At 41.1% G+C, this 19518-nt stretch overlaps 1 protein-coding gene across 1 annotated transcript in view; it reads right to left on the bottom strand.

Annotated features, from left to right (window-relative positions):
- The window catches only part of prr36b (proline rich 36b), a 67505-nt gene that overhangs the window by 5121 nt on the left and 42866 nt on the right, over nt 1–19518 (bottom strand). Inside the window, exon 4 of the mRNA XM_063016375.1 lies at nt 49–263. Coding sequence (XP_062872445.1) covers nt 49–263 — 215 coding nt within the window. The remainder of the gene's footprint in view (nt 1–48; nt 264–19518) is intronic.

The following is a 19518-nucleotide window of genomic DNA, read 5'->3' as shown; positions in this document are numbered from 1 at the left end:
GCATTGAATAAACATCTTTAAGAGCATATTTTTAAAATTTCTATGTACCTTTCTTGATGGGTGCAGGGCTTTTTGTGGACTGGGTTGAAGTGCGGACAGCAGACGGAGCTGTAGTTTTAGCAGGTGACGGCTTGGCTGTGGAGGCAGTCGTTTTTGCTGTAGAAGAAGTGGTCTTTGATACAGGTGTCAATGTCTTGGATGTGGTTGAAGCAGCTGGCTTGGGTGCAGCGGTGGCCGGGCGAGACGTGGTACTTGTTGCAGGCCTAGATAATAGAACACAGCACAGAAGAAGTTCTTTAAACATAGGGATATGTGAAGAAGAATACCAATATAGGGCAGGTACTAATCTGATGTTTATCACTGGGGTTGAAGTCACTGGCAATGTCTTAAACAGCATACTAAATAGTATCTTAATAAAGTAACCAGGCAGTTCTGTGACACCTTGTCTTAGGGCAGTTGTAGCTTAATGGTTAAGGTACTGGACTAGTAATCAGGAGGAGGTTGCCAGTTCCAGCCTCACCAACGCCAAGTTGACACTGTTGGGCCCTTGAGCAAGGCACTTAACCCTCAATTTTTTGGATTGTATACAGTCACAATTGTAAGTTGCTTTGAATAAAAGCGTCTGCTAAATGGCGCAAATGTAAATATGACACAGCTGACTGACTGGTTGCTGCACGGCAACATAGGTTTTGGGTTCAAACCTCATCTAGCTCGCAAACCACTTGGACATCATATGGTTTTCTTCCACCCTTCCAAAACATGCAGCAGGTGAATCGGCTAGTCTAAACTGCATTAGGTGTGAGTGAAGAGGTGAATGCAGACTTCCCAAGTCTCCCGGAAGTTCCGGGAATCTCCCGCATATACATAACGGCTCCCTGATGCCCGCAAGTCAGATAAAATCTCCCGGAATCTAGAACAAGCGGCCAAGAGCGCACACACACACGCGCACGCAGGCGGCACATACTTTATTCTTGATCGCGTATTAAATCCGTTATCTGATATACAATCTAGAACACTGTGTAGGGAACATAAATCAATTGTGTAATATACTGTCTAGTGCACTATGTAGGGAACATAAATCCATTATCTGATACATTTAGTGCACTATGTAGGGAACATAATTAATTATGTAATACACTATCTAGTGCACTATGTAAGGAACACAGATCATCATCTAGTTATACTTTCTGGTGCACTATGTAGTGAACATGAATGCGTTATCTAATACACTATCTAGTGCACTATGTAGAAAACTTAAATCCGTTATCTGATGTACAATTTAGTGCACTATGTAGGGAACCTAAACCTGTTAACTAATACACTACCTAAAGCATTATGTAAGAAACATAAGTCTATTATCTAGTACACTATCTAGTGCACTAAGTAAGGAACATAAATTCTTTTCTAATATACAATCTAGTGCACTATGTAGGGAACATAAATCTGTTATCTTTCACACTATCTAGTGCACTATGTAGTACACATTAATGTGTTTGACACGAACAGTTAGCTTAGTAGCTCAGTTAGCAGCTAATAAAAGTTCTGTTATCACCCATATACTTTGGTGTGTGCGAAAGGTTTTTTAACTTTTTTTTTTTTTTTTGGGCTTGGGGGGTCGGGGTCGGGGTCGAGGTCCGGGTCCGGGGGTACCTCCCTGAAATGAGTTTTTGCAACTTGGGATGTCTGTGAATGTATGATTTGAAGACGTCTGCCATGGGTTGAACTGCAACCAAATCTCAGAACGAAGCACAATTTAGGGTTTATTAAATGGTGAATGGTTTATTTCTGGATTTTTTTATTGATTATGTTAACTGAAAGCACAAAAAGCAAATAATCATTATTATGTAGTATTAAATGCATGTGTGACACCTGCTTTTGACCACTGGTGAGGCTAACTGTATATCAGAATGTTTTTTTACCCAGTACATTGTACCGGCCAACACTACTCTTTGGGGTCTTTGATCCCGTCCCCCTGAATTTCTTTAGATTAGAAATGTCTCTTGTATTTATTGTACTGTTTTTTATCTGCACTTGTGTATATTGTTTTGTTTTGCACCCTGATCCTGTAGGAACGTTGTTTCATTTCAATATGTACTTGTATAAAGCTGAAATGACAATGAAGCATCTCTTGAACTCTTGAAAACCTCTCTTGAACTCATTGCAGTCAAGCTGATAAAAAGGTTATGACCCACTGAAAATGGAAAATACTGATTTGAATCATAGCATGAGTGAGTGCGTGTGAGTTCATATGAGACTAAGAGCGATCCCTACACATTTATATTTCATGTTCAGCTCATCTGCAGTGCTTCAGTCAGGTCTGATGCTGACTAAACACTCTTCGGTGCCTCCTTGGTATATTTTGAACCCCTTTCTAATGAAGACTTTGGGTTATGAGACAGAAAGAATAAACCAGAGACGCAAAGGTAAACACAATAACTTCAACAGTGCTGTCAAACCCAACTCAAACCATCTCACTCCTGCAAATCTGTCCTGATCCGATCTGTTTTTTTGCTAATCCGCAGTGACCCACGTGGCCACGCTGACTGGCATGCCATTCTCTGAGGGCCCGGGCTCCACATCAGGGCTGAGAAAAGCAACCTATATCCTGCAGGCATGGCAAGAACAGTTCCTCTCATTCACGCTCTGCTAGCGGCCTATCTTTTGCTCTATATAAAGATCCTGAACCGACAAGAGCGCCCGCGAGGATGTCAGGACAGGGGGAATGACTTTCACCTTAAACAAAGCTTTGTTTTTGTTTACTTCACACTAATGTTTGCTGTGTGTTTGTATCAGCAAAAGATGAAGACATTCTATGAATATAAAATTTATGTCCTACATAGTGTATTTTTTATTTACTTTATTGGGAGTCACCACAGCGGATCATTCTGGTCCGCATACCTGATTCAACACAGTTTTTATACCGGATGCTTTTCCTGACACCACCCCTCTTTATTTGTATCAATGCCTGAGAGCATAAAGGGTATAAAAATAAGGACTAAAGGCTGGCCAAGAGTAGTTGTCTGTTACAGCTACTACTATGTATTTACACCAATCAGCCATAACATTAAAACCACCTCCTTGTTTCTACACTCACTGTCCATTTTATCAGCTCCACTTACCATATAGAAGCACTTTGTAGTTCTACAATTACTGACTGTAGTCCATCTGTTTTCCTGCATGCTTTGTTAGCCCCCTTTTCATGCTGTTCTTCAATGGTCAGGACCCCCACAGGACCACCACAGAGCAGGTATTATTTAGGTGGTGCAGCACTGCAGTGACACTGACATGGTGGTGGTGTGTTAGTGTGTGTTGTGCTGCTATGCGTGGATCAGACACAGCAATGCTGATGGAGTTTTTAAACACCTCACTGTCACTGCCGGACTGAGAATAGTCCACCAACCAAATATATCCAGCCAACAGAACCCCCTGTGGGCAGCATCCTGTGATCACTGATGAAGGTCTAGAAGATGACCAACTCAAACAGCACTTTACATCTACAAGGTGGACCAACTAGGTAGGAGTGTCTAATAGACAGTGAGTGGACAGTAAGTGGACACGGTATTTAAAAACTCCAGCAGCATTGCTGTGTCTTATCCACTCATACCAGCACACCATACACTAACACACCACCATCATGTCAGTGTCACTGCAGTGCTGAGAATGATCCACCACCCAGATAATACCTGCTCTGTAGTGGTCCTGCGAGAGTCCTGACCATTGAAGAACAGCATGAAAGGGGGCTAACTACAGTCAGTAATTGTAGAACTACAAAGTGCTCCTATATGGTAAGTGGAGTAGAAACGAGGAGGTGGTTTTAATGTTATGGCTGATCGGTGTATATATCCACAGCAACAGAAAAAAACTGCATGAGACAACTAACTGAGATCCAAATGACCCAAATAGTGGGTGCTGCAAAACCTTTCCTGGGTGCTTCAGTAACAAAATGTTTAAAGGGCTGCAAAACAGGGACAAACAGCATCAGAAAAGAGGAACAGTAGTCACAAACAAGGGTTCACGAACAGGGATAGACAAGGATTGTTTTTAAATTCCCAAAAGTACCACAGCTTTGAAAAGAACCTCATAATGAAATGGTTACTTCTATAACCCAGTCTCAACAAAACTGTACCCTTATGAGAAGGTTTTTTTTGTATAAAAGGCAAATGCATCAATATTGACAATAACTTCAGAAAACTAGCTGCAGAAAACCAAATACAAGGAATACACAGCCACTATAAGGACAAGGAAAGGGGTTGGAAGCAGAGACAGTAACAGAAAGAAACAAATATTTAAATTGGAGCAAAAATAATCTGCACTGGTACGCACTGTGCCTTACAGGTACAGTCGAGCACCACTTAAATCTCCGGGGTAAAACCATTCTGTATAATTCACAGTGACAGGATGATGACTCAATTTAGAGAGAGAGAGAGAGAGAGAGAGAGAGAGAGAGAGAGAGAGAGAGAGGATTCAAACACGACATGACAAAGGGGAAAAAAGACAGGATATGCATTACTAATCCGATTAAAGCCTATTAAGTTTATATCAGTGTCACTTTCCACTGCTTTCTGTGGCATGTGCGTCACATTTAATAGACTCGTTCATGACAAAAACAGATCAATGCTTCTTAGGCCTAAAACCCATCTACACGATTATCCAAAAACTCGCTGTACTGTGCAAACTACCCAACTATTTGTGATCAGTGGAGATAGAGCTGGAATAATACACAGTTTTCTGATTTGATGTGACATAATAAGGTACTAGGTACTTGGGTGGTGCAGAAGTCTATTGTGCTGATCCATTTTCAGATCTCAGCAGTGTTATCGGTCGGTCGGGCATCTTGGAGTGAATGGGTGAATATGTTTCTGGTGGAAACGTACCTGCTGCAACCATGACTAGGAATAAGCAGTTGATGAAAATGATGCAAAAAACCCCACACTGGTAGCGTGTACGTACACATATGACTAAGGCCCGACCTGATTCACAGCTGTGAAAATCGCGTCACGGACCGTGAAATGAGCCTTTTCCTGTGAAAGTCAAAATGTAAGGTTTGTGTAGCGTATGTGAGGCGCAATATGCAATATGAGGGATACTGCTTTTCTGGCTGAGCAGTGCGCACTGCTTCCAATTTAGTATGTACTGTTTAAGTATGTGATTTCTGACATAGCCGATGATGTGTGTGTTAACGTATTGAGTGCATTTTGTCCCTTTGGGGATTGCATAATTAATGGCAAAGTGTGCTTCTCTACACACATGATCAAGCCAGTACAGTATTTTGCTTCTGATAGTCTGTCTATGTACAGTTTATTTCTTATTTTATAAACTCAGCAAACTGTAAATACGCTCGGTTACACTAGCAAATGGTCGAAGATGTCGAAGTCTAAAGCAGCTAAAAACACGACTCGGGTAACTGAGTTTGGAAAACTCTCAACCAATTCTGTGAACGCAAAGGAGGGGGGTCAAAACACGGACGAGTATTTTTGTCTTCTAACTATTAAGGTTGGCTGTGCTGTGTATCATAGATTCTATTTATTCTATCATTCAATTTATGAGTGTAATTTAATGACTGCTGTGAAATGTTGCTCTTTTGTCTAAAAATCTGTGAAATCTGTGATATTTGAAAAATGAGGTCCGTAAAATTAAGCACATGTTCCTGTAAATTTAGTAGGACCCTAGGAGAGTGCTGCAGTTCTAATATAAACAGTAAAACTTTATTATGCGTTTGTATTATTTATTATTGGCGTTTGCAGAAAAGAAAAACTAGGACATCTGTTTCATATTTTATGTGCCCTTACATGTTAAGCTACAGCTGAAACTACAGAGGAGGTAGGAAAAAATAATTGTACGTCAGTCATTGTAGGCGCTCCTGGAGCAGACAGGGTTAAGGGCCTTGCTCAAGGGCCCAACAGTGGCTGCATAGCAGAGCCTGGACTTGAACCGACAATGTCCCGCCTTTCTACAAATAACACTGAGTCATTACGCATTTGAGTCTTTAGGTGTGAGTCATTAGGTGTTTCAGCCAAGAGAACTCACTGACTCTTAACATGGCACCACTTTGATCCACCACAGTCACAGTCGAGTTTACTGAACAAGCAAGCAGAAGCAAAACCTCTTTCCCAGCCACTTCACAAATGATCAGGTTTTAATTAGCCATAAGGGCCAGAAGGGAGTGTTTAGCCTCTTAACCAGATCCAGCAAGCGCTCAGATAAATGCAGCTGCACTTGTGTAGCTCCGCCACAAAGGCATCGATCCAAACCTGAAGCGTCCCTGCGCGGACACTTAGCAGTGCAAGTAGATACATGAAGCTAGCACTTTTAGCGTCTAGCGTCTCCGAGACAGACAGATCCTGACAGGTTTAAATCAGGCATGTCTTTATCAGCCAAACTGTTCAGGATCTGAAAATACAACATCCCACATGAAAAACTGCACTGTTGGATCAAGAAACCCCATTTCCAGAAATAGTTGGGACATTGTGTAAAATGCAACAAATCTTTATGTACAGTGTATCACAAAAGGGAGTACACCCCTCACATTTCTGCAAATATTTTATTATATCTTTTCATGGGACAACACATAGACATGAAACTTGGATATAACTTAGAGTAGTCAGTGTACAACTTGTATAGCAGTGTAGATTTACTGTCTTCTGAAAATAACTCAACACACAGCCATTAATGTCTAAATAGCTGGCAACATAAGTGAGTACACCCCACAGTGAACATGTCCAAATTGTGCCCAAATGTGTCGTTGTCCCTCCCTGGTGTCATGTGTCAAGGTCCCAGGTGTAAATGGGGAGCAGGGCTGTTAAATTTGGTGTTTTGGGTACAATTCTCTCATACTGGCCACTGGATATTCAACATGGCACCTCATGGCAAAGAACACTCTGAGGATGTGAGAAATAGAATTGTTGCTCTCCACAAAGATGGCCTGGGCTATAAGAAGATTGCTAACACCCTGAAACTGAGCTACAGCATGGTGGCCAAGGTCATACAGCGGTTTTCCAGGACAGGTTCCACTCGGAACAGGCTTCGCCAGGGTCGACCAAAGAAGTTGAGTCCACATGTTCGGCGTCATATCCAGAGGTCGGCTTTAAAAAATAGACACATGAGTGCTGCCAGCATTGCTGCAGAGGTTGAAGACGTGGGAGGTCAGCCTGTCAGTGCTCAGACCATACGCCGCACACTGCATCAACTCGGTCTGCATGGTCGTCATCCCAGAAGGAAGCTGACGCACAAGAAAGCCCGCAAACAGTTTGCTGAAGACAAGCAGTCCAAGAACATGGATTACTGGAATGCCCTGTGGTCTGACGAGACCAAGATAAACTTGTTTGGCTCAGATGGTGTCCAGCATGTGTGGCGGCGCCCTGGTGAGAAGTACCAAGACAACTGTATCTTGCCTACAGTCAAGCATGGTGGTGGTAGCATCATGGTCTTGGGCTGCATGAGTGTTGCTGGCACTGGGGAGCTGCAGTTCATTGAGGGAAACATGAATTCCAACATGTACTGTGACATTCTGAAACAGAGCATGATCCCCTCCCTTCGAAAACTGATTCCAAGATGACAACTGCCTTGCTGAGGAAGCTGAAGGTAAAGGTGATGGACTAAACCCAATTTAGCACCTGTGGCGCATCCTCAAGTGGAAGGTGGAGGAGTTCAAGGTGTCTAACATCCACCAGCTCCGTGATGTCATCATGGAGGAGTGGAAGAGGATTCCAGTAGCAACCTGTGCAGCTCTGGTGAATTCCATGCCCAGGAGGGTTAAGGCAGTGCTGGATAATATGGTGGTCACACAAAATATTGACACTTTGGGCACAATTTGTACATGTTCACTGTGGGGTGTACTCACTTATGTTGCCAGCCATTTAGACATTAATGGCTGTGTGTTGAGTTATTTTCAGAAGGCAGTAAATCTACACTGCTATACAAGTTGTACACTGACTACTCTAAGTTATATCCAAGTTTTATTTCTATAGTGTTGTCCCATGAAAAGATATAATAAAATATTTGCAGAAATGTGAGAAGTGTACTCACTTTTGTGATACACTGTAACTGGTAAAAGTAGAAAGAAAAGATTTTCAGTGTTTTCACCAGTGGTGGACCGTGAGGGCCAGCAAGACCTTCTCTGCTGGCCTAAACACTGTCAGAATCACTGACTTATGTTTTAATATATTTTTCCATGAATATTTATAAATGAATTCCAAATAGTCTGTTTTCTTTCTTTCATAGATTTTCTCTTGGTTGTGCTGCTTCCAGCCGTGTATATTTATACTAGAGCTATTATCCAATCATATTTTAGTCATGTGTTGCCGGGGTCAAACAAATCTGCCGTAAGGCCTTCAAAATCAGTAGTGCAGGTGCCTCTAGCCTAAAATAAATGGCAATGAAATTGATACTTTAACCAATCAGATTTTGAGTTGGCGTTGCCAAGGCCATCTAGCAGGCGTGCAATTACGTCGGCGTTTTAAGTCCTCTGATTGGATGGTTAAAGAATATAAAGTGTCAGATTTAACGAACTTTATCTGTAGTGACTTGCACACGTGAAAGTATATTTTTCTTGATTTACCGTAAGCTGTTTTATCAACCCACAATGGCTGAAGGGGGAGAAGAAATTGATTTGGTCGCAGATTTACCAAGAAAAGCTGGAAATCGTTAAGAAAGGACAGGCAACCCCGAAGTTATCATGCCTGTCACAACAGGGAAAAGGATTCGTTCGCCACATTCTCGGCTCTAAGGCGAATTAAAACATATGCCAGAAATACAGCAGGACAGGCTCGATTTTCAGCATTAGCATTGATGGCAATAGAAAAGGACCTATTGTTAAAACTTCAGCGCACGGATACTCTACACACTAGGGTAATTGAACTTCTCTTAACGAAAGAAAGGAGGATGGATTTTGTGTACAAATAATCAGGAGTTTTGGTGAGTAAAATGCATTTAGTGTCTTTTTTAAAATAATATTGTGATTTTATGTGTGTCGCAGCTGTGGCTGCAGTGGAAGGACACTTGTTGAATTGTGCTATAATAATAATAATAATAATACATTTTATTTGTTGGCGCCTTTCATGACTCTCAAGGTCACCTTACATCAACTAAAACAAGAAATAAAACATACAATAAGTTATTACAACTACAACAAACAAATGATCACAACACAAACATAAAACAAAAAGTACAAGATATGTTAAAGTGAATAAGCCAGTTTAAAAAGATGAGTTTTAAGAGCTGTTTTGAATTCTGCGATGGATTGCAATGTTCGAATATGGGTGGGGAGTGTGTTCCAGAGTTTAGGTGAAACATAGGAGAAAGCCCTGGTACCCATTGTACTAAGGTTAATGGCTGGTTCTGCCAATAAACCTGCTGAGGAAGATCGCAACGAGCGGGAAGGAGTGTAACACTGTAGAAGGTCTGTGAGATATGCAGGGGATAAATTATGAAGTGCCTTGAATGTCAGTAATAAAATTTTAAAATTGATCCGTTGCGATACTGGGAGCCAATGCAGTTGGATCAGCAGTGGTGTGACATGCTCAGTGGACTTGGTGCATGTAATTATCCGTGCTGCTGAGTTCTGGATATGTTGAAGTCTTTGAATAAGTTTTTTGGGAATGCCAGCCAGGATTGCATTGCAGTAGTCAATCCGTGATGTGACTAATGCATTGACTAAGACTTCCGTGGAGTGCTGTGATAAGACGGGCCTCAGTCTGGAGATATTTCGCAGGTGGAAAAAAGCAATCCGGGAAACATTATTTATGTGAGTTGAAAAAGAAAGGGTACTATCCAAGATAACACCAAGGCTCTTAACATGGGTGGACACAGGTATGATATCCTCAGCAACGGAAAATGAACTAATATTATTTTTCGAAAGCGCAGCCTTAGATCCAATAAGAAGTATCTCGGTTTTACTACTATTTAGTTTTAAATAGTTGTTTGTCATCCATGTATGTACATCACGGAGACAAGCAGTAAGAGTAATCGGAGGAGTAGTAGAAGTTGGCTTAGTGGATACATAAAGCTGCGTGTCATCAGCATAGCAATGAAAATGAATGCCATAATGCCGAAAAATATTGCCAAGCGGAAGGAGATAAATGTTAAACAGGAGCGGTCCCAGCACTGAACCCTGTGGAACTCCATTACAAACGGTGAGACACTCTGACCTGTGATTCTGGATCTGTACAAACTGTGTTCTGTCAGCGAGGTAGGAGGCAAACCACTGATTCACAGTGCCACAGACCCCAATGCTAGCCAGGCGATCCATGAGGAGCTGATGGGATATGGTGTCAAAGGCAGCACTGAGGTCAAGGAGAATAAGAATAGAAAGTAAGCCAGAATCAGCTGCTCTAAGGAGGTCATTGGTTAACTTAACCAGTGCAGTTTCTGTGCTGTGTTTAGGGCGGAAACCGGATTGGAATCTTTCAAAAAGATTATTATTATGAAGGTGAAGCTGAAGTTGAGCTGCAACCACTTTCTCAAGGATTTTGGAAATGAATGGTAAATTTGAAATTGGCCGATAGCTATTTAAATCAGAAGGGTCTAAACCAGGTTTCTTCAGAGTTGGTCGGATTATGGCAACTTTCAGTGAAGGGGGAACTATACCAGTGGTCAAGGAAGAGTTAATAATTCTACATATGATGGAAATGATCGAAGGCAAACAAACTTTTAGTAGGGATGTAGGAATTGGGTCCAAAAAACAAGTAGACATACTGGACTTGGAAACGAGTTCAAAAATATGACTTTCAGTTGGAAGACTGAAGTCACATAAAACAGAGGGTGAGAACAGATCTGTGATGCTTGCAGACAGTGAGTCAGACTGCACAGTTATTTCAGAGGACAGCTGCTCATGAATTGTGCAAATTTTGGAATTGAAAAACTTCAAAAAAGCTGAGCATTGTTCCTCAGTGCTGATACTGTTCATGTCGTGTGCAGGTGGCTGGAGTAGTCTTTTCACTGTTGAAAAGAGACACTTAGTATTCCCTTCACCTGCATTGATGATATTTGCATAGTGAGAAATTTTCACTGCTGAGAGGACATCTTTATAGTGCAGCATATGATCAAGGTACATTTGTTTATGCACAGTCAGTCCAGTCCTAGTGTAGAGCCGCTCCAAGCGCCGGCCAACCACCTTAAGTTCGCGTAATTCAGGTGTATACCAGGGGGCAGTATGGGCAAATGAGACAGCGCGTATTTTTAGTGGGGCCAAACAATCAAGCGCTGAGGATAAATTATTATTGTAATATTCGACCAGATCCATGGTAGAGGAAACTGAGGCTGAGATCGGACTAGACGTGATTAACCTGGCAAAGTCCTCTGGATTAACATGTCTAATGTTTCGATATGACATCATCCGATGCACCTTAGATTTACTAAGTTGTAAATTAGCATTAAATAACACAGCTTTATGGTCTGAAATGGGTATCTCAGCTGAAGAAATATCATAAGGTGTAATGCCAGAGCAGCAAACTAAATCAAGGATATGGCCCTTACTGTGTGTTACAAAATTCACACTTTGAGAAAGATCAAAGCAGTCTAATACTGCTTTAAAATCTTTTGTGAACATGTTTTCAGAGTTATCAAAATGAACATTAAAGTCTCCCATTAAAATGATATTAGGAGACATTGCACTAAGAGTGGTTAAAAGTGTAGATAGTTCATTAATGAAACTACTTGATGATGACTTGGGGGGTCTGTACAGAACAGCAATGATGGTGGGTGTGGATCCACAGAGCTTCACAACCAACAGTTCAAATGACGTCTGATCAGGTAACGAGAGTGGCGTTAGTTGTATACTCTCGCGATAGATCAGCGCGAGACCACCGCCCTTACCGGAGGAACGCGATTTGCATATGTAAACAAATCCTGGTGGAACTGCGGAGTTCAGGTGTAGAAAGTCATTCTGTGGCTGCCAAGTTTCCGTAAGACATAAAAAATCCAGTTTATGATCTATGATAAAGTCATTAACCATAGAAGCCTTGTTAGTAATGGACCTGATGTTGAAAAGACCAAATTTGTGAGAAGACGTGTGCATATTTACATGAGATTTAGCCAGTGGAGTTAGCACACTGTGGTCTACACATCTGACGGACCTCTTTCGCCGTGAACCTGCAGACCAGAAAGTAGAAATAGTCCCATTATCACCGCCACTAAACCTGAGATTACGACGAGATCCACGGTGAATGTACTTTGGACGCCGGAGAGGAACATCTCCATGGAACTGAAGTTCTTGCAGAGGTGCGCAGTGTGTCCGGAGCCGGTATAATTCATTCAGTGAATATCTCAATCCAGTAGTAGTGGTGGTAGAAGATAGCAGGGCAGCAACACGCGCCAGCGTTCACCCAAAAAGCGTTCACCACGTAGCTGTAAATTGTAATCCAGACCGTTTCAGGATGTGAAATGTGGGTTTGTTGCTTTAGTAATGGCATTATTCTGGCTACTTGAGTTACCTGTAAGGCAACGACTCGTTATACTACATTTCTGCATAATATTGATGGTTTCTATAGCCATAATGATGTTATTAAGAGGTGGATTCATTCAGGCAATACGCCACTGAAGGCCTAGGTGTGAATTACGCGGCTCACCACTGGTTTTCACTGATCATTGTATTTTGTGTTGATATGTGTTTACCCTGGTGTTTTTTCACTTCTCTTATTAACAAGACTATTTAATGGGAACTAAGGACACTAATTGTTGCAGTTTTGTGAGTGGAATTCAGCTGCATAGATTTTTCAATAAAACATGGCACTTTAATGGCAGCACGTTTCTACTGGATCCCAATATACGCCTCTGCATCAATGATACCTTCACATATGCAGGTCACCCGTGCTGAGAAGAATTTGACTTTCATTTTTCCTGAAAACAAGCTAAACTGTGGACTCATGTTACCACTGCATGTTTTCACTGTTTTCTGCTCCATCTGTGCTTTCTTTTTGTGGAAGAGAGTTTAAGGCTGCATTTCTTGATACAGCAACACACAGTGTTACGTAACAACAGTTTTCTGAAGTACTCCTGAGTCCGTTTGGCTATATTTATCCCAGTACCATGACGGTGTTTCGTTTGAGTGCTCAAAGGTCATGCACATTCAGTCGTGGTTTCTATTCTTGCCCTACACAGACTGAGATTTCTCCAGAGTCCCTGAACCGTTTCACAATATTATGTACAGTAGATGGTAAAAGACTAAATTATTTGCATTCTTGCATGGAGAAATGTTCTTTTTAACTAACTGACAAATCTCTCATGAAGTTTGGAACACATTGGTTAGCCACGACCCATCACTGCTCGTCACGATTCCCTCACCCGTTAACAATTACTTTCAATATTATAGTAACTTTTTATGCCAATTTTGCTCGGTCCCAAAATGTCAAATGTGTTGACAAACTACAATGAGGTTGATCAGTGAAAACACTGGACATGTTTTCTTTTTACTTTTAACAGTTAAATAAAGATTCAAGAGAATTAACAAATCACAGAATTTCTTTTTATTGCATTTTACAAAGCTCAGATCCAGAGAACTTGCACATCTGCATAGAATTGATGTATGGCTTTCTCTTTATATAACAAAGGTTCAGGTTGCATTTCTTAATGTAGCGTCAGACTATGTTAAGTGACAACGGTTCTCTGAAGAACTCCCAATCCCATGTGGCTATATTTAAGATATTTCCAAGTTCCTTGAATCTTTTCCCTATATTATCTACAGTGGATAGTAATAAAATAAAACGTATTGCAATCGTACAGTGAAAAACTGTCCTTTTTTGACATTTCTATTATGAAGTTTGGCTCAAAGAGATGAGTCACAACCCATCTTCGAATAAAAGCATCTGCTAAATGCCACAATATAAGTGCTAAATGACTTCCAACTATGACTGAATACAATTTCAGCAATTAAGAGTTAAGGTGCTTGCTCTGGGACCGAACAGTGGCAACTTGGCAATGGTGGGGTTTGAACCAGCAACCCTAGCTCTATATTTAGGAGTATTTAGGAGTCGCCAAGGCGGATCTAGCCGGCGACACAGTTTTTACACTGAATTCCCTTTGTGACATAACCCTCCTATTTTTATCTGGACTTGGGACCAGCACTACAAGGGCACTGACAAGTGCACCTCCCGATAGCTAGGCTTTTTTGGTGACCACAATAATTTCTGTACAGACACCCAACCTGTGAACAGCACCGTTGAGATTTGAACCCTGGATCTCAGTGGTAGAGGGCTGGGCTTGTGTACTTTACCACTGCACGACAAGTCCCCTTTTCTAAACAAGGCATGGCATGATTTTAGCTCTAGCGTATTTTTAATATAAGCTGTTTAACTGATTAATAAGAAAAAGAATAAATAGAGGAAATGATTACTAGAATAATCATCAGTTGCAGAACTAATTGACAGTGGTAAAATAATACACAGATAAATAACTGCACCTGTATTCCAGCAGCAGAGCTGTTGTATCATTCATGAACATTAAACACAGAAGCTTCAACTTCACATGAAGAGACTTACTTTATTAAATCAACACTTAAAGCTGGCAAAGAAGCTCAATTAGGCATAAATAAGTGAAGCTTTTAAAGCAATGAATCAGCTTTGTGCTAGTGGTTATGGACACACACACACCTCACCACACACACACCCTGCCTCGTTTTTCCGGCTAGATCCATTTGGTGATTAGCTGCACTGCAGCAGCGTCTCATGTAAACGTGACGCATGGAAAGCAGAGATTTACAACCCAAATGAAACGACTCACTATGAGCTCATCTGTAGCAAAGAGCCACGCCCATCGTGTCACTGTCAGCCCACCGTCAAAGAGAGATGTTCTCTCTACCGCACGGCCTGTAGATGTTTCAGAACGTGTTCACTAACAATAGGAACATAATTGGGTGTGGCCTGACAATGAGAGAACAGCGGACGGCATTCTTTCTCCTCCACAAAGAGATGCCACGAACGCCCACGGAGAAATGGAGACGCGAATTCCAAAACACAGACGCAGAAATTCCAGCATCTTCGGGCGTGTGCATGAACCCACACAAACCATCTGACATAGACACACACACACACACACAAACATGTGGACCACACCGGAGGCAAGACTACGTGTGTGTGCTGGTTTAATGTTTTATTCATCATATATCTACCATCTCTACTGCATGGAGCAGGAACTCCCAACTGTTCAGCACACGCACACACACACACACACACACACACCAATGCATTTGCATCCAGGCACTGAGATAAAAAGCATGATGGTGTGCCCACACACACACACACACAATCACATTAGCACCTGGGCAATGGTATTACAAGTATGATGCTGCATGTACACACACACACACACACACACACAATTACATTAGCACCTGGGCAATGGTATTACAAGTATGATGCTGCATGTACACACACACACACACACACACACAATTACATTTGCACTTGGCAATGGTATTGGCAGTATGGTGGTGCACACACACACACACAATTACATTTGCACTTGGGCAATGGGATTAAACGCATGGTGGTGCACGCTCACATACACACACACAATTACATTAGCACTTGGGCAGTGGTATTAGAGGTATGATGGTGCATGTGCACACACACACACAATCACATTTGTACTTGGGCAATGGTATTAGAAGTATGATGTGCATGTGCACACACACACATACAATTACATCTGCACTAGGGCAATAGTATTAAAAGTATGGTGGTGCATTTATGTACACACACACAAACACAATTACATCTGCACTAGGGCAATAGTATTAAAAGTATGGTGGTGCATTTATGTACACACACACATAAACAATTACATCTGCACTAGGGCAATAGTATTAAAAGTATGGTGGTGCATTTATGTACACACACACATACACAATTACATCTGCACTAGGGCAATAGTATTAAAAGTATGGTGGTGCATTTATGTACACACACACATAAACAATTACATCTGCACTAGGGCAATAGTATTAAAAGTATGGTGGTGCATTTATGTACACACACACATACACAATTACATCTGCACTAGGGCAATAATATTAAAAGTATGGTGGTGCATTTATGTACACACACACATACACAATTACATCTGCACTAGGGCAATAATATTAAAAGTATGGTGGTGCATTTATGTACACACACACATACACAATTACATCTGCACTAGGGCAATAATATTAAAAGCATGGCGGTGCATGTATGTACACACACATACACAAACACACACAATCACATCTGCAATTGGGGAATTGGAATAAAAGTATGGTGGTCCATACGCTCACACACACACACACACACACACACACACACACACACAATTACATTTGCACTTGGGCAATGGGATTAAAAGTATGGTGGTGCATGTACACACACACATACACACACATACGGGCAATGATATTAAAAGTATGGTGCTCCATGTACACACACACACAGACAATCACATTAGCACTTGGGCAATGATATTAAAAGTATGGTGGTGTATGTGCACACACATATGGGCAATGAATGATATTAGAAGTATGGTGCTCCATGTGCACACACCCACACCACACACACACACAAATGCATTTGCATCTAGGCACTGAGATAAAAAGCATGATGGTGTGATTACACACACACACAATTACACTAGCACTAGGTAATTTCATTATCTTGGGAACATTAAAGGGTATGCAGTGCATTTCATACACAGTGGATTCAGAAAGTACTCAGACCGTTTGTCTCTTTATTTATTAAACTGTAATTTTTTTTAATTCTGATGTATCTTTTTATATGTACATTTGTGTTTTTTATTATACATGTAAACAACTTTATATCTCTATATTCCTGAGCTGCTGTAACGTTGCAAATTTCTCCTGTGAGATAATAAAAGGTTATCTTATCTTATTGTTTTGCACACTTTATTGTGCTGATGTGGTTTATAATAGATGTAAAACCCACTTTTTTACCCATGATGACGACGTGAACTCATTTTTAGAGCAGAGATGTTAATAATTAACCGTTAACTGTGAAAGAAATCATTGTTCAATTAGACAGAAGCCACTGTTGTGTAAAAGGCATGAACAGCCCACTTGGACTTTGCTAAATACCATGTAAAAGATTCTCTGGACTGAAGAGACAAAAATGTATTTGTGTCTGGTGAAGAACAGGCACTGAGCATCATCAGACCAGTACCATCACTTTGTTTATTGCAAGTCGTTCAGAGATTCTATTAAAAAATAAAAAAAACGTTGTTGGCATGTGGCATCAGTGTTTCCTTATACACACACAATTCCAAAAATCCATTCAGAAGAAACGTTTATGTGAGGCTATATAGAGCATGTACACCTCACTACCTCAGGCTTTGAGCACACGTATACGCTATGTCGAGAACTTGTGGTCAAAATAACCGAAACCTGAGGCATTTTTAAGCTCAAGGAGAGAGAGACTGGAAGACGGTAAAGCTAAATGAAGCGTGGGACAGAGATGAGAGAGGATAATTAAGATTTATAGTTCCTAGTTGCTTTGCTTTATCTAATTTGTCTAAACCTAAATGAATAGGCTTGTCTAATGATTGATCACTGTTGTTGTTAATCTACAGGCTTTATTTCATTTTGAAATGTTTATCCATTATAAGAATAAAAATACTTCGGGGCATAAAGAACGTGCATATAAATGAAACATTAATGCCTTTAGGTTTTGAGAATTTGGATAGTGAACTGTAGAGATCTCAAGTGTTTTTTTAAAAATGCAAAAGAAATAGAGGTACTCCAGTAAATCGAAGACAGTACTGTGGTAGTCTAACCTAAGCCTAGTCTACCCAGCCTATAGTCTCAGAACGGTGATCAGTAATTTGTCAAATTTCCCAATATTTTAACATCAGACATTTAATATACACCGACCAGGCATAACATTATGAGCACTGACAGGTGAAGTGAATAACACTGATTATCTCTTCATCACAGCACCTGTTAGTAGGTGGGATATATTAGGCAGCTGATGAGTTGATGTGTTAGAAGCAGGAAAAATGGATGAGCGTAAGGATTCAAGCGAGTTTGACGAGGGCCAAATTGTGATGGCTAGACGACTGAGTCAGAGCATCTCCAAAACTGCACCTCTTGTGGGGGTGTTCCCGGTCTGCAGTGGTCAGTACCTATGAAGAGTGGTCCAAGGAAGGAACAGTGGTAAACCGGCGACAGGGTCATGGGCGGCCAAGGCTCATTGATGCACGTGGGGAGCGAAGGCTGGCCCATGTGGTCCGATCCAACAGACGAGCTACTGTAGCTCAAACTGCTGAAGAAGTTAGTGCTGGTTCTGATAGAAAGGTGTCAGAATACACAGTGCATCACAGTTGCAGGGCTGTTTTGGCAGCAAAAGGGGGAACAACACAAAATTAGAAAGGGGGTCATAATGTTTTGCCTAATCAGTGTAGCTCTGTGAATATTGCGGAATCTAAATCTAAATAATCACAGTTAACAACAACATGAAGTATCCTGTGTGTTGTTACTGTACTCACCTATAACTGTCTTCGTATTTACAGAACACATTCACTCAGGCTGTTGAAGCTACTGAACGCAAGATACGGCAAACATTTTGGAAGGAATTCAACATTCTAAATGATTAAGAACATAGCTTCCAAAGTGATACGTTGGGCGTAAGGCCTCAAAGTATTTGGACACCTGACCATGGTTGGTAAAATAGAGCGACCTCTAAATGATCTTTTTAGCTATAATAACAGTCACGCTTCTGAGAAGGCTTCTCAGAAGACTTTGAAGTATGTCTGTGGGAATTTGTGCCCATTCAGTCAAAGGAGCACTTGTATATCTGGGCACTGATGTTGGTCAAGAAAGCCTCAGTTGATGTTTCAGTTCATTCCAAAGCTGTGCTTTACGGGGTGAGGCCGGAATTCTGTGCCGAGTTTTTCTTCATTTATTTATAGACCGAGCACAGGAGGGACAATCAAGCTGGAACAGAAAAAGGGCCTTCCCTAAACTGTTGCTGCAAAGGTGGAAGCATATCCTTTTCTTTATATAATTAATTGATTCATTACACCTAATTAAAAGTGGTGTCCCAATACTTTTGTCTATACAGTATAAAACTGTATATAGGAATGCATCATTTAGTGGTAGCTCAATGGTTAAAGTACTGGACTAGTGATCATAAGGTTACCAGTTCAAGTCCCACTACCACCAAGTTGCCACCGTTGGGCCCCTGAGCAAGGCCCTTAACCCTCAATTGCTTAAAGTGTATTCAGTCATAAATGTAAGTCTCTTTGGATAAAAGCATCTGCTAAATGCTGTAAATGTAAATACATTAATCAGACACCCCAAATTAAAAACATAATTTAATAAAATGTCATGCTGATGAGATGCAGCTCATTACTGTTTAATGATGCTCTGCAACTTTTTTAAAGTAACTGATGCTTTCTTTCTTATCATCCATAACTTAAGTCTGAGAGCAGGCAGTGCAATCTTGCGTGGCGCGTCTGTCCGGGATGATTTATAGTTTTATTCCCACTTGAGGAAGATCAGACCAGTTGTACTGGCAGAGATACGGTGTCTGTCACGGCTTT

This window comes from Trichomycterus rosablanca, chromosome 2 (assembly GCF_030014385.1).
Source record: "Trichomycterus rosablanca isolate fTriRos1 chromosome 2, fTriRos1.hap1, whole genome shotgun sequence".
Classification (NCBI taxonomy): domain Eukaryota; kingdom Metazoa; phylum Chordata; class Actinopteri; order Siluriformes; family Trichomycteridae; genus Trichomycterus; species Trichomycterus rosablanca.
This window is presented reverse-complemented; position numbering and strand designations above follow the sequence as displayed.